Source organism: Bemisia tabaci, chromosome 7, assembly GCF_918797505.1.
Source record: "Bemisia tabaci chromosome 7, PGI_BMITA_v3".
Taxonomy (NCBI): Eukaryota; Metazoa; Arthropoda; class Insecta; order Hemiptera; family Aleyrodidae; genus Bemisia; species Bemisia tabaci.
Genome location: NC_092799.1, coordinates 25839000 through 25855362, shown reverse-complemented (window position 1 = coordinate 25855362; position 16363 = coordinate 25839000). Strand labels below are relative to the sequence as shown.

Sequence of the window (16363 nt, the reverse complement as noted above, 5' to 3'; positions counted from 1 at the left end):
GTTGCGGAAAAATATGATAGTCACTCGGGGCAAGGGCTGGAGAGTATGGAGGATGAGGTGACACCTCCCACGCAAATTTGTCCAACAAATTTTGGGTCTCTTTCGCCGTGTGAGGTCTGGCATTATTGTGAAGGAATAGGGGACCACGAGACAAGAGACCCGGTCGCTTGTTTCTTATTGCCAATCGCAACGAATTCAATATTCCACAATACCGTGGTGCATTGATTGTACACCCTTTCTCCAAATAATGGACGAGAAGTACTCCTTGAGAGTCCCAGAAGACAAAAGCGACGCGACAGCGCGCGGTGCATCTCATATCAGCGCGTCGTTTGGTGGACGGAACTGGCCGGAAGTTGTTCACGTAAAAATCGAATATCTCAGCAACCAGTGGTCCAAATTTAAAAATCTTGGTACCTATGGAGAGCTGAGGATATAAGTAAGAAGTCCTCTTTTACCGATTTGATTTATCCCTTTTAGTTTTGGAGATATGAAAGGGGTGAACTTACTTTTTGGATGACCCTCGTATATGATTGCCATTCGAAAACTGAATCAACAAATTCGCTGGAAAAAACCTCGTCGGCTCAAAAACTGAATAAAATCTCTATTTCCTCGAGTTGATACATCGCATTCCGAAAGCTAACCTCCAAACCGGACATGCGAAGTGCGAACGCGAACTGTGAGGGTTTTGGTTTTGTGTGAAATTTTTAGTGAAGTTTTTAAATTTCTATAAAAATGCCAATGCCTCAAACAGCAGCAGGCTTCGTCCAAGCCTGCCCTGGAAATCTGCCGGGCTGGACACTGCCATGCTGATAGAATTTTTTCAGAATCCAATGTTCCAAGAGCCTGAGCTCAGGCATGTGAAAACTATGAGGTAGGTCCGTAAATCTTATCTCCCCTATTTTATTTGGCTGCTTACGCTTTTGTGGAATCATCTACTTTCTTCAGAATTTTATTGTCATAAGCGGGATTGTAAAACATCCATACTCTATGATTTCAAACTATCAGGCATTATGACTTGGTCGGATCTATTTTGTCAGATCCAAATAAGTCCCTTGAATATTTTTTGCCACAACCCGGACTTTTGAAACAGACACCCAAGTCTGATGAGCTAACTACTGGGCCACTTCAATGAGCCAAATCAAAAATCAAAGTTTGATTGTCTTGGCAATGTCATGGTCATTTTATTCAGAATGGTTTCCAATGAAAGCATTGCAGTGTTCTTCGACGGGTTTTGATCATCTCCGAATCAGTCTTTGATGATTAGTCAGACACAGTTTATAAAAGGAGCCACAACTATTGCTACCTAATGTGAAGGAGAAACTCTCATATCATGTTTCTCGATTCTTCAGTTTCAAAATCTTTGCTCTCATTTTATTCCTCTCAAAGGAAAGTAAGAATGTTGCTCGAAATTCAATGTATCTCTGCCAAACAGAACTATGTGCATAAATTCATGAGCCCTGAGAGCCGTAGGAATATATGCAATACACGGCTCATCTCATAATGCAAATAGTTCCGATTGACAGAAGTACGTTAAATTAAGGAACTACTCCTGAAAAACATAAAAAATAAATAATATTGACCAAAAATGTAACGATTCTGAATGAGGGGTGGTGCATGACAACCTGATGAAGAGAGGTTGTATACATGAGATCCTCGGAATGTAGTAATAATGTGCTGGTGAAAAATCAGTATCCTATAAACTTACTAATTTCGTAATAATTTTCATTTTTGTTCTTCATATGGCTGCCTTTAAAAATACAATTTATGGCTTTCAGATCAACTCGTGTCTCTTATGGCGATAACGCTGTGGGCTATGTGCAAGTGAAACGCGAGGGTGGGACATGCCATGTAATGGCAAAAATAACACCCGAACATCGCATCAACAGCCCACCATATCAGGTTCATGTAGTTATTGACGAGAAAGAAGAAAAAGTGAAGGAAGCGTATTGTGCTGATTGTGCTGGAAGTGCTGGTAAATATTAAAAGTTCATTCAAACTCATATGTCCTTAACATTTCGTTCTCTTCATTATTTGCTACAATTTCCAATTTTTCGATTGCAATAAGATTGTCTTGTAATGCTGAAGACTATTTGCCATGAATGTTTAGCGGTGAAGATGAAACCATCCTGGAATAGTTTAGAAATGGATGGGAAAGAAAAATTAAAACCAGTTCGCTTCGCTAGTCTGAATAAGCATGGAAGCATAATTTATAAATTTGTGAAGAAGGTTGGAATGTAAGTTTTGGCTTAACTCAAAAATTCAACAACTTTCAAATTGTAAAGGTGAGAGACAAATTTCAAATATTTTTCAATATTTAAATTTTGAAGATATTCAACAAACCAAATGTAGATAATATGTCCAGTTGTTAAAATGCACATCCTTGTTATGTTACACCTCACAGCAAACAGGGTCAAAGGCCTGATTTCCACCACTTTGTCCTGAATTAACCTTTCTGTACCAATACTTAGCCTTTGTTTCTTTGTTTCACAGATTGTTGCAAACACGCTGTGGCATTTGTCGCTTGGCTGCACCGCGAGGCCGAAAAGAAATCGGTCACGGATGTCCAAAGCTATTGGCACAAATCAAAACTATCAAGCATTAAGACCTCAACTCCGGAAGATATGAGGTTGGAGAAAATGGTTAAGCAAAAGGTCGCTGCAGTTGTTGACAATGACGCAGCTAATACACAAGAAGAAGCCTTCTATAAAGAGCTTACCAAGGAGCTATGCAAGAATAAATCTTGCTCATCTTTGCTGAAGCAACATTTGAGTGTCAAATTTTCATACGCAATTCACCATTTGTTAATGAAATTTATAGGGTCTGGCTGCAATGTAAATGCTGACGATTTCGTACTTTTTTGTAGCAGCATTATGAAGGAAGATGAGTGCAAGAAGTTGGCGAGACTAACTGCGAATCAAGCCGATGACTCGCTATGGTTCGATTTTCGTGTCGGTAGGGTCACAGGCTCTAAAGCTCACGAAGCATCGCGATGCAAGACTGATGATGGAGTTACCGTCAATAGTGTGCTGGGAGTCCAGAAATTTAGGGAAACAGAAGCTATGAAACGAGGAAAAGACTTAGAGCCCCTAGTGCGAAAAGCATTTCAAAATCATATAAAGACTCCAATCTCATGCAGCGGTTTTGTAATGAGTGGTAAGCACCCTGTATTTGGAGCCTCACCGGATGGTCTAACGAGGACTCACATCGTTGAAATTAAGTGTCCTGTCAAAATGGAAACATTTAATAAATATTTTAAGGATGTAAATAGCAGTGAGCCAGAGCCAGCCCCTATTCGAGTCGCGCAAATGGACTGGCAAATGAAAATGTGTGGGAAAAGGAAGGGTTATTTCGTTGTTGCCTACCCAAATTTTAAAGAAACGGGTTTATTTAAAGTGGCAGAAGTCACACTAGACAGTGATCGCATTCAAAATACAATGAATGACGCATTGGATTTTTGGAAGAAATTTATTTTCCCAAAGCTTGTGGATAGCATCTTAGGTGTTCGTGTATCATAATAAACTAGATGAGCCGAAAAGATATTTTCAAACCCAACTTTATTTGTTGTTTGTAAATTTTGTACTGCAATGCATACGGATAAATTATTTCGGGTAATGCAGGAACGTGTCCGACTTTGTTCACTTTTCAAAATGACTAACGCAAATTTCACTATGTCTTAACATAATATAATTATTTTTATATTCAATCTACAGTTAAAATGTTTCTTTTAAGTCATTTCATGATTATCTCAGATTAACTTGGTAACTCAATAAACACCAGTTAAAGAGAGGCAGATTATGCAATAGAATATAATGGCTACTCAGCATAATTTGCATTGAAATTCCCTGTTAAAATTGTAAATTGTTAATTAAATAAATTTTTATTTTCCGGAAGTCCTGCCTTACTTTCACTTCTTTCTTGCAAGATGTTACCGAAGGAAGATTTCCTCTCAAATTTTACCTCACAATTTTGAATTAATATCTTTATATTTACCTAAAAAGGGTCTCTTTATGTACTTAGATGTATTCTGTCAACAACCGAAGAAGAGGGACAACGAAGTTGTCTGCTCCTGGCGACTTATTGATTCATTAAAAGGATGTTTTAAGGCACCTGCAGTTCTAAAGTTTGAAACTTGAGGTGCTTGGAGGACAAGGCGCACAAGTGCAGTTTTTAAAGAAATGGAGATTTTCATGATTTCAAGTAAAAATGGTCTTTATGAATACTGTGTGAAAAATTTGCTCCCAAATTCCAATCTTTAAGAATCAAGAAGTCGGTCGGAACTTTCTTTCCGCCTTAAGGATCTATGCGATTTTGAGACTTCAAACTCGTATTCCTCGAAAAAGCAAAAACTGCACATGTGGGCCTTGTCCTCAAAGCCCCTCAATTTTCCTAAGCAATTTTTTTTGAAGGGGGCACAGTATAAATATAACAAATTTCCTAATGAATGATGGTGCATTTCCCCTTCGCTGAGTAGAAAGTGTTTGTTAAATGATGAAAACCAAATAGCCAGGTTTCCTTCTTTCATACCTACTTAATAACAAATATTCATATAAAGGGGAAGGTGATTCAAATAGAATACAAAGTTAAATCTTATTATTTTCATTTTATTTTCATGTAAAAATTGACTATAACATAGAAATAAGTCGGAAAAGGAAAATAAAGCATCAAGTCAGAAACTACAGAAACAGAGGTCCTTGAAGGTTACTAAGTCCACAGACTATTACAACAATATTATTTGCTAAGCTGAGCAAATCATGGTGGAAATTTGCAGCATGATCTACCATTTCAAAGTTTCTCAGGCGCCCTATTACTCTTTCTATCACAATGCGGAGCGAAGCAATAACTTTTGTTCCTCGAACCTGTCTTTTAGTCATTTTCACCGTTTCCTTTATTACTTTCTCAGAATTTCCCTTCTTTACGGTCTTCTCTTCAGTATGAACACTAGGAGGGCGTACTAATCGGGAGCCACTATCTGATATGAGACTTTCTACATTTTTGAATCCTCTATCTGCCATGACTAATGTGTTGCGAGGCAGAACTTCAAGATAACCGCTATCACGTAAAATGTTGCAGTCGGTTGCTCTTCCCCCATATGCACCAGAAATAAAATTTATAAGACCATCTGGTGTGCTAGAAATTAAAAATTTAATTGTATTGCGCTTCTTGTACTCCGACCAAGTCAACGATTGAAACAATGGATTAGAAAATTTTTCTATCTCAACCTCAAAGCAGTCCAAGATGGACTGTACTGTAGAATAATGTGCCCTGAAAGCGAGCGGGACATTAGATTGAATTATCTGTGGGCTTGGCCACTTGATGCATGTTGCCATGAACCTTGCAATTTTAGGAATTGACTCATTTACTATTCTACAAACTGAGCTCCGATGAAGCCAAAAAATATGCCCCAATACTTCAGAGGATTCATTTAAGCGTATTTTTCTGAGAGCTACAAATATGTTCCTTTTATCTAAGCCAGTGTGCTTTTGTAACAATGGAACCAGGAACATGGTTTCCTTATCTAGTCCCACAAAAACTCGGGGAAATTTCTCCATCAATTGCATATTACAGGTCGCAACTGTAACGCCTAGGTGAAGATCTTTCACTTCATCTGGTAAAGTGTCAACAGAAGTATTAGTGACTTCTGATGGTACATACTCAGATGCTGAAGCATTATCTGTAGCGACGCTGAGATGTGTTTCGTTTAAGGACTTTTCAAGTTCCTCCATTGAGTAGACGTCATGCCAGAAAACCCTGCCTTGCGTTGTCTGCGACGAACTTTCTTTGGTAGCCGCAACCTTCGTTTGAGTGTGTTCACTGCGATACCTGGGGTAAGCAGTCTGTAAAAAAGAAAGATGAGCTTAGTTAAATATGAAGAAAAGATGGTTTTTTTTTTAACGTCTTGGAGAGAACCCTTCCTACTACAATAAATTCTGTTCATTTTCCTCTTAATTTAACAATTAATGAAGGTACCACTTCTTCTATTATTCATTCATACTTTGTCTTTCTTCTGCATCTACAATTTCACTTTTTTTTGGTCGCAAATTTTTCTCTTTCTATTTGAGCTTAAAAATATTATTTTTTGTTTTGTCAGGCTATGCCAACCATTGTTTAGTTATTTTCTTGTTGTTTATTTCATTTGGTTCAGTAACATATGCCACACAAGCTCTTTTTGGCATATGGAGCTGTTTTATTGTGCTTCTATAAATTTAAATTTTTGAAATAAATAAATCTTGAATCTTGAGGTATTTTTAACAAATATTTTGGTCTCACAGTAGGTACAAATTTTTCATACTCTCATTTCAATGGAACCGTTTCCAATGATGTTTTTTAGGTTTACCCAAAACTTATCCTAAACTTCATTTTTACAGTGATTTTTGGGTAGCAGTGATTGATTGCAAATGTAAATGAATGATTGTGTTACCTGAGTCTGGGTATCTCGTACTGTCTTTCGAGCTTCACAACGATATTCAGGAGTGGAATTTATGACAGTCTCTGGAAGTGCTGCTGCTGTATTGTGGGCAGGTTCTAAAGAGGGTTATTCATATAGGCGAAAAATGTACCCAGCCCGGAATGTACGAAACTTTGTGGGCTGATAGTACTAGTTGAGAGAGGCTTATACCTAGCTCCGTTTTTGCAGGAACCCCAGGGAAACAGCGTTGCCATTTTTTAAAGTCGTAACCTTCAAACATCCATAACTTTCGCAGAAACGCAGTCACAGAGCTCGTATTTATACCAAAAGATGCAAAAAATTACGTTCTATCGATTAATGCCAAAGAAATTTTAATTTGACTCCATTGTTGCCACGTTTTGGCCATTTTTTTAATTTTTGTAATTGTTTAAAATCACGTTACCGCCTAAAAAAGTGTTTGCGGTTGGTAGAGATTGTATAAAAACCTGTCGGAATTATTGTTCGTTCGATTCCGCATCCATCGATATATTATACTTTTCTGAGAGACTCAGGAAACACGAGTTATAGCGATTTGAAAATTCGGCAACACGCCCGATACCCCGATATTGACGCTCGTTTAGGTACGTTTCGCAACTCCGTGTTAAAGCAAAACGCCTAGACCAAACAAAATTCGAAAAGTCAGTTCATGTTTTGCGCTTTTTTGAAACTTTCACATGATTTTTAGGAATTCAAGTAGCGGCGGTGTTGCCGGTTTTCAATGAAAACCACCGCTGCGATCACAATTTAAAGTAGTACTCATTTAATCTTATCCAGCTACATTTGTTAACATAAACTGACCATTTGCGACATGGTGTTGACAACATTGCCTAATTTCCGTCGGAATTCGCGTAGAGGCGGGGTTGCTAGTTTTCATGGAAACCGCCACCGCAATCACAAAAAAAAAAAAATGTATTACTTATTTAATCACGTTCAGCCTTATTCTGTAGTTGGAATTGTTTATTTATCGAATCGATGGTTTGGTTTCTTCTATCTCTCTGCAACGGCAGTGGTGACCGACAGTAACGAGATATCGAAATTTAAAGCTACCGAATCACTCAAGCGGTCCGATGAGTAGTTTTGGCGAGGGGCCTAGATCCATTGCTCTTGATCTCTATACAATATCGATATCTCGGTACTGGCAGGCACCACTGCCGTTGCAGAGAGATAGAAGAAACCATCGATTCGATAAATAAACAATTCCAACTACAGAGTAAGGCTGAACGTGATTAAATAAGTAATACATTTTTTTTTTTGTGATTGCGGTGGCGGTTTCCATGAAAACTGGCAACCCCGCCTCTACGCGAATTCCGACGGAAATTAGGCAATGTTGTCAACACCATGTCGCAAATGGTCAGTTTATGTTAACAAATGTAGCTGGATAAGATTAAATGAGTACTACTTTAAATTGTGATCGCAGCGGTGGTTTTCATTGAAAACCGGCAACACCGCCGCTACTTGAATTCCTAAAAATCATGTGAAAGTTTCAAAAAAGCGCAAAACATGAACTGACTTTTCGAATTTTGTTTGGTCTAGGCGTTTTGCTTTAACACGGAGTTGCGAAACGTACCTAAACGAGCGTCAATATCGGGGTATCGGGCGTGTTGCCGAATTTTCAAATCGCTATAACTCGTGTTTCCTGAGTCTCTCAGAAAAGTATAATATATCGATGGATGCGGAATCGAACGAACAATAATTCCGACAGGTTTTTATTCAATCTCTACCAACCGCAAACACTTTTTTAGGCGGTAACGTGATTTTAAACAATTACAAAAATTAAAAAAATGGCCAAAACGTGGCAACAATGGAGTCAAATTAAAATTTCTTTGGCATTAATCGATAGAACGTAATTTTTTGCATCTTTTGGTATAAATACGAGCTCTGTGACTGCGTTTCTGCGAAAGTTATGGATGTTTGAAGGTTACGACTTTAAAAAATGGCAACGCTGTTTCCCTGGGGTTCCTGCAAAAACGGAGCTAGGTATAAGCCTCTCTCAACTAGTACTATCAGCCCACAAAGTTTCGTACATTCCGGGCTGGGTACATTTTTCGCCTATATGAATAACCCTCTTTGTATGGATCTCAACATGACATTCCACAGAAATGTCATTAACAGACAGGTCATCAACAAAGGCTGATACATCATTAATCACTTGCAATGGAACCGCAGGCTCCACATTTGTTTCCAGAGGCTCTGTTACTGGATACTGTGAAAAGATAACAAGGAGGATATTCAATTACTTAAAAAAAAATAAGTCACAGTACAACTATACGTTGCCTACCAATTAAGTAAGAAAATGTTTTCACTCGCCAGACTGATTTACATAGTTCAAGGCAGATATCATCTTGCGCTGATGGATCCATTTAGAAAATTAAATCTAATAGTTTGTTCACATATTCTTTAGGAATTTTACTTTGCAAGAATCCGGAGGAGAAATTTTTTAAAAATTATAACATTGAACAAAAGAAGGTATAAAATGAGTCAATATTTACTTTCAGAAAGGGGTACATTACCTCCAAAGCTGCCGCTCCTACATCAGACCTTTCAGCATCTGTATTTGATATGTCCTTTAGGACTTCCATTCTCTTCCTCTTCTCTACGGCAGACCTTATTGAAAGTGTGTGAGACCTTTTACGGTCCTTCTGACAGTCAAACAAATGGGGAGTCACATCTTTCCTGAGGACCCAAGGAAATGGTTTCAACCCGCTTTCCATCATCACCTTATTCTGGATCCAATTTTCAACATCCTTTTCTACCTGCAAAGGAAGAAAAAAAAAATTAATATCCGTACGACAATAGCAGATTGCTTTCACTACATGACTTACAAGAAAGCGTGGCTCTTGCGAGTTAAGTTCTGCTGCATTTTACTTAACAAATTCTGCAGCAATGATGATAAGCAGTGCAGCTGCGTAACACTTGATAGTTGATATATTCTTGGTTTATTACATTTATTCATAGTGTCGTTGACCTTAGTATCAAATGGGTAATTCTCACTTCTACAGCATTTCCTGGGTAGAACTTTTGAAAATTGAAATCATCACTGTTGTATGCCAAAAGTTTTTGGACCCCTATTTGTATGTAAATCCAATGGATTGAGGCAATTCTTTGGAGCGCTGTTTGATGATGTCGGAGCACATTTCACAATGAGAGATATTACTAGAGGCAGAGTTCTTTGTGATGATAGAAACTGAATCTAAAATATCCTGTTCAGTGATCTGAGTTCAGACTTGTTAGTTTAATGCCCAACACGTCTGACAAATGCTTAACGCTCAAGGGATGTTGATGAGACTGCGTTGCAATGTGGTTAATGAACTGAAAAACCCAACAATCGGATAAGTGTTTTCCAAAAAGCACCTCTCTGGACTCAATTGCTCGAGTGAGTCATAGTAATAGGGGCATAATATAAAGTACCTACCTACATCAAAATGATCTTCACAGCAGCGAAGAGAGGACTGCAAAGAAGTGCACTGACTTCGGGCCATCTGCAACCATAGCCTCCTCCTTTCCCCTTTAGGAACTGTAAAAAATATTTTTCCCGGTGTGGAATCACTTGAATTTCCACAATCACGCACAAAACACTTCACTTTACTGGTCATTTTCTGATTTTCGTGACTATTCTTGGGTATGATTTAGCAATATTATTGTTTTGCAAGTGATCAAGGTTAGGTTTACATTCGTATACGACAATTAATGATTAAACTCGAAAAGAGTTGTATCAAACATATCGAGACTCGACAGCGGAATTTTGAACGTAGAAATTCCAAAAAATACTTTCAAATGATTTCAAAAAAACTACCTAAGTTCAGAAAATTATGACACACGTAGGTAACATTACACACGGTAGATAGGGAAGTTGTTGTTTCCTCGCCTGTCTACGTCATCACCATGGCGCGAAAAAAAAATAGCGTTTCAAACGGGTTTTCTTAGTGATTTCGGGCTTTAAAAAATCTAAAAAAAATCATGGAAGCTCAGATCACTCCAAACTTTAAGAAAATGAATTAAAAAAAAAGGGTGCCACTGGCCCATTATAGTTTTACTAAAACAACTATTGGGCATTTCTAACCGAAAATCCCTGCCGACCTACCTGAACTGGCTTGTTACACTATGCAACGTACTATTCAGTATACATTCCCAAGAAATTCGGTACATCCTCAACAGTGAAATTCAGTACTTTTTAGGTACCTCCAATTTACGAAATTCGAAAAATTTCAAAAATTTGTATTTCTCGCTCAAATTACGACAGAACTGACAAAAATATGAAATACATTCTGGACCCCCTTACGGAATTCCCGTACTTTTTCAGTACTTCCGGACCGCCCTTCACTATTTCCAGACTTTCCGGAAATTCCGGACTTGTAGACACCGTGCTAAAGTATTAGAGCTCAGCCCTGAATTGTCCTTTCCGCATCTTACATTTTTCATCTTCGTTTTGACTTTCATTAAATTGCAGAAAAACATCTGAAAACCAATTTAAAGGGGGAAATGCACTTGAGATACACCGGCAACACTCGACCATTCATACGACATTTTTCCTTAGCTCGGCAGAGTAAGGATGTCCTCCTCGCTAGGACACAACGAAATGGCGGGATTTTGTTCAAGGAGATGGTCCCTGAGAAAGCATCCGGCCCGAGGGACCATGAATAACGAGCTCCCCTGTAATCGTGTCCGGCTGGGCCGGGGGCTCGGGGGCGCGAAACTCGACGCGCTAACGAGAGGACGGCGAAAAATGAGCCCGTTGATAAAGAAAGCAATTTGCCGCTGAAAATAACGGGTTTCGCACATCACACCTCGCACTCCACCGTCCGCCAACGCACCGCACCGCACCGCCTCTCTTCCTGTCCCGCGTCCGCGGTCACCGAGGGCAAGGTCGCCGGGGGATGGGCGTCCCGACGCCGACGTCCGACGCGTCGCGCCGCGACGCCTCGCCGAGGGCGCCGATGCGACCCTGCGCCCTCAGTGTCCAACTCAGGGCGGGTGTTCGCACGATCTGGAGGTGCGAAAGCTTCCCGACGAAGCGACGCACAGTGGATCAAGCACTGGAAAAAAAAAAAAACCACATTGGATCTAAAGTCCAGCTCTTGAAAACATCGACAAGAAAAGGTACTCTTGATTCAATCAGAATCTAGCTTAAATCAAGAACCAAGCCTCTTAATTTAAGCGGATTTCGTTTTGATTCAAGCAAAAATCCGATTGAATCAAGAGTATTTTTTCTTGTCAATGTTTTCAAGAGTCTGGACTCTAGATCCAATGTGTTTTTTTTTACCAGTGTGTTTTTTTTTTCAGTGAGTCAATAGGAGAGGTCACCGATCTCAGGTCGGACAAAATTAGGAAACTTTAAGAGCTTATATCTCCGCTTATACACAATTTTGAGGATCTAAAGGTGGTTCCGTTGGTTTCCTCGTAAAATTTTCTTCTTGAAGCACTCCTTAGAATTTAAAATTTGACGAAATAAACGTCAAAATTTTCAGTTTTAGACAAAAATTTCATGCCCGCCCTCTTTCACTGATGACTCGATCCACTGTGCGACAGGGCGGTTCGAGGTTGGTCGCCAGTGAAAATGGAAAGAAAAGGTTTCAAATTACTCAGCGTCGTAGGAATCGCGCTTTGTATGCAGAATAGCGATGAAAATTATGTGTTTTTCTTAGAATCGCGGTAAAATTCACTAGGTTTTCGCAAAATTACGGCAATCATTCATGTTTTTGAGATTTTTGAGAAAACAACAGTGGTTATAAAAGGGGAGGGGGTGGTCTCGATTTGAAACATGGGAAGGCTAGGAACTTTCTGCATCTTTTCTGGAGGGTGCCGTTTATGAATAAATTTAAGCGGGGAAAATAGTGGCGCGAGGTTACCGAATTCGGTACTTTTCGAAAATTTAAAAATCTTAAAAAGATATAAAAAATAAAAATGTTCTCACCATCATTTTAAATGACAATAATCCAAGTAGAGTGTACAAAAATTTCAAAATCATGAGTTGAAAGACGCAGACTACGTAAATTTAAATAATACATCCAAATACAATAGTGCACAGCGCGGAACGAGTAGTAGCGCCTACAAGAGTGCGAGGATACTTCACACATTGCGCGCACACGCCAAGGATACTTCAAGCATTGCGCGCCGTCCGCATCGTAGAGTACGCGCAATGGGTGAAGTAGATTTCTACAGTCTTGCATGCGCTAGCACGCGTTTCGCGCTGGCTGTTGCGTTTGGCTCTAATATTCTAACTCGGAAAGTTAGCGTTTTTCAACCCATGATTTTGAAATGACTGCACTCTGTATGGATTAGATACATATAAAGCCGCTTTTATAGCGCTCTCTGGAGCTCTGTGACACCTAGCCGCCAAAGTCCCTATCCTCCCAAAGCCCTGCAGGGAGTTGGCACACCCTATCTTTGCATGGAGAGTTTTTTTTTATGTAGAAATAGACTCTCAGAATAGCGTAGGGTATCCCCTCCATTTTGGCCTCAACTTGAGAGCTTTTTTTGAACTTGGGAGTTAATTTCAGAGAAAACCAGTGGCCACATCATGTTTCTCGCAAACTTTGGATAAGATACATAAGAATCAACAGTCAAATCGCAAATTCCTCACACATGAACATCTCCATTGGAAGTAGAGATACGCCCTTGCGTCAGATGAGCTACGAGTTGTGCAACAGCTCCAAACCATCAAAAACCATAATGCTCCTGGACTGTTGTTCCTGAGCACTTTGTTTTACTTTACCATCCTCGGAGAAAAACATTGTGTCTCCGTTTGAGTATCGGAAAGAAGTTCCCTCATCAGACCCAAGTCCATTAGAGCTTCACGATGGACAATAAAATCGGCGCGCTGACCACATCAGCCTTATTACTAATTCTTTACCGCTCCGCAGGTCGATTTTAGACTCGGTATCGAATGATCCAGATCGATGAATCTCTATCTTAGCAACGCTTTATATCGATCAAGGTTACTCGATACTCGATATTCGATCCGCTGCGCTGGGACGACCAGCATGACTACTTTCCGCGAGCACTCTCGATTTTAATACCTTCTTCCCTTCAGATTGTGACGCTCTCGTTACGTAACATTCACTGAAAACGCAATAAAATGAGTCTAATGGACGCTGATTAGGCTCAGGCTAACCAAATTATACGTGCAGCTACCGCTTACAGCGCGGAAAGAGCCTGTGGAGCACTAAAAATTATCGAGCTGGTTCGATCAGTGCAATTAGCGTTTTGCTCGCTTTGAATAATGACTGTGATCATCTAAGTAGAGAACTTGGAGGATTTGTCTCTGTGTGGCTTGTAACTGGGTGACCGGTGTTACGCGGTTGGGCTGTCGGCGTTGTCAACTTCATAGGTGCTACGAAATATGCTGTCTCTTGGTTTTATTTTGATTTTGAAGCCATCATGTGGTCTGAATTCATCCGAAAGGAAACGGCCCCGCCAAGGATAAAATTTCCAAGAAGAGGTTTGAACTATTGCTGTGCTGTATAGGTTTGATCTTAAGGAGGTCTAACACGTGGCAAGATCAAACGAGGGGCTTGGACATAGAGTACATAGAATCGGAATGTAAGTGAGAGAGCTGGCGCCACTTTCATGCATTTTCTAGGTCCCGAATTCCGAGATTGCTGTATGACGCCGGGTCACTTTTTCGATACATGATCGATTTATTTCAATACACGGGTACCCGGTCATCCGATGTACACAAAGAAGATTTCTTAAAAAAATTATATATTAATGACCTCACGTAAAACTAGTCCAAATGCATATTCTATGAAAAATTCGCCCCTAAATTGCATTATATTGCATCCAAAAGTGTGTCTGAACTTCTTTTTTTGCTGTAAGGATTCATGTAATTTCGGAACTTCAAATACGTACTTCTCGTGATATCAAAAACAGCACTTATGCGCCGTGTCCTTCAACCCCCATTATTGAGGGATACTCCTCGCCATGGACCAAAATTTTATCGATTTAAGCTCGAATAAGCTCGGTATACCAAAGTACACGCTAAATGCGTTGGATTTCGGTCGAACTTCGCTAGTGCTTATGATTAAACCATGTACTAGTGTTGTTGATTTCTTTTCGATTTTCTGAAGCTATCGATTTTTTGCACAAAATAATCTATTAAAAATCGATTTTCGGCACGCGATCTTGCAGCTGAATCGCTATTTTACTCACAAATCGAAATTTTTCGATTTTATACAAACAAACATTTTACTCTTGAATAATAATTAAAAGAGCAACAAGCCTATTATTCTTCGAAACTAAAGGAAGCCATCGAAATTGCTCCAATTTAAGGACAATGAAACTCAACGCTCAGTGAGGCGAGAATTTAAGAAAAACGAACGGCATAATACTCATCCTAAAAATCGATTTTTTATTCAGGGCGATTTTCTTGATAATCGATTTTTTGGGGCTTGTTTTTAAAGCGAATAATCGATTTTTCGGACAAAATTGTCACTTCCGATTTAATCGATTTATGCAAAAATCAACGACACTACCATGCACTGAAAATGAGTTGCGATGAAACGTTTAATGTAAACTGGTGAGCCTCGCTCATGGCGGGGATATTGCAAGTTCGATGAAAATGAAGAGGCGGTGAAACTGGACGTGGGAAGGCTAATTAAGTTGTTAAACATCCAGGCGCAGCACGATGTTCCATGAACCCCCCGAGAACAACAGAGTTGCGGTTTATGCCTCGCAAAGCAAGTATTTAGGCCAAAGCGATGCATTGCAGTCGTCCATAACACGCCCTTTATTAATCGAACCATGCTCTTCCGGCAATTTCTCTCCTTTTCGAAAGAGCGCTATTGCGCTCAAATTCCGACTCAGGGCTGCCACAGAATTTAGAAAATGAAATTCCCTGACATTAATTCCCTGACACATTTTAAATTGTATGTTGTTGTTTTGCAAATCCATGGAAGAAGAAAATGTGAATATACTGGCACAAGTTTGACCCTCGTTCTCAAAAATTGGAGGGGATATTAGTCCTTAAATTCCAATGAAAAACGTAATTCAAGTGTTTGCGGAAAATTAAGAAACATTTTCGGCCGGAAGATGAAGTCCCTTTTCACAGATCCAGTCACTTTGCCTCCAAGCCCCTCAATTATTCGTCCACCGTACGTGCTAAGGAAAAACACCGTAAGAGCCTTCAGACGTTGCCAAGTTTCCTCCGATAAAGACCGATTTTACCGGAAAAATTCTGAATATTATTTTCCAAATTTTCTGACCATTTTGTACGCATTTTAATCTAAAATACCTCAAAATTTCAAGGAAACATAGGCATGAATGTCGTCAACAATACAAATTTTATCAAGTGAAAATTGCCAATTCTCGAATGTTCATACGGCGTTCTTCCTTAGCACGACAGCGTACGACAAACAGGCGACTAATTTTTACCGGACCCGTTCAAGGGCAGAGGGTGACGAATCCCTCATCTCGAAACATTTAATCCGGGCTCACGTAAGGTTTCACCTCTAAATCCCTCCTCATGGGAACGAATTCGCAGGAATTGCGTATACAGGTCGTGTTCCTTTCGCACTTGGGTGTCGCGTCGGGCCGCGCGCCGGGGAGGAAACCTCAACACCGTATTTTTTGTCCCTCGGAAAAAGTAGGTCAAAGGGAGGGTGTATCGCCGTGTGCACACGTAGAGGAAACGGTGGCGATGCACTGATGCTCCGAGCCGGATCCTTAGACGATCGCGCCACGCCCGGCTTCACACAACCGGCGAAAAAAAGTGCGAGGACGCTCGCTTTTTTTTCTCACAGCGGAAAAAAATAAGACGGTGGCTCTATATCTGTCGTGCTAAGGAAAAACGCCGTATGAACCTTTAGGCGTTGCCAAATTTCATTTGATAAAACACGAATTTCCTGGTTAACTTATGAATATTTTCCTTCCAATTTTTCAGATAATTTTGTTCGCAATTTTGCCTGAACTTCCGGAAAATTT

The 16363-nt window shown here is 39.8% G+C and overlaps 4 protein-coding genes across 5 annotated transcripts in view; 1 reads left to right on the top strand and 3 right to left on the bottom strand.

Moving 5' to 3' along the window:
- The window catches only part of by (focal adhesion protein tensin), a 553251-nt gene that overhangs the window by 357326 nt on the left and 179562 nt on the right, over positions 1–16363 (bottom strand). The gene's annotated exons all lie outside the window — the stretch shown is intronic.
- On the top strand, positions 627–3890 carry LOC140225006 (uncharacterized). The gene is made up of 3 exons (XM_072302335.1): positions 627–871; positions 1776–1972; positions 2491–3890. Exons 1-3 carry the CDS (start codon positions 804–806, stop codon positions 3513–3515), a joined length of 1290 nt encoding a protein of 429 aa, XP_072158436.1. The 5' UTR covers positions 627–803; the 3' UTR covers positions 3516–3890.
- LOC140225007 (uncharacterized) lies at positions 4586–6521 on the bottom strand. Its single transcript, XM_072302336.1, has 2 exons — positions 6419–6521; positions 4586–5834 (listed from the first exon to the last, which is right to left on the bottom strand). Exon 2 carries the CDS (start codon positions 5721–5723, stop codon positions 4674–4676), a length of 1050 nt encoding a protein of 349 aa, XP_072158437.1. The 5' UTR covers positions 5724–5834; positions 6419–6521; the 3' UTR covers positions 4586–4673.
- On the bottom strand, positions 8421–10354 carry LOC140225005 (uncharacterized). Its single transcript, XM_072302334.1, has 3 exons — positions 9862–10354; positions 8956–9198; positions 8421–8648 (listed from the first exon to the last, which is right to left on the bottom strand). The coding sequence occupies exons 1-3, from the start codon at positions 10036–10038 to the stop codon at positions 8436–8438; spliced, it is 633 nt and encodes a 210-aa protein (XP_072158435.1). The 5' UTR covers positions 10039–10354; the 3' UTR covers positions 8421–8435.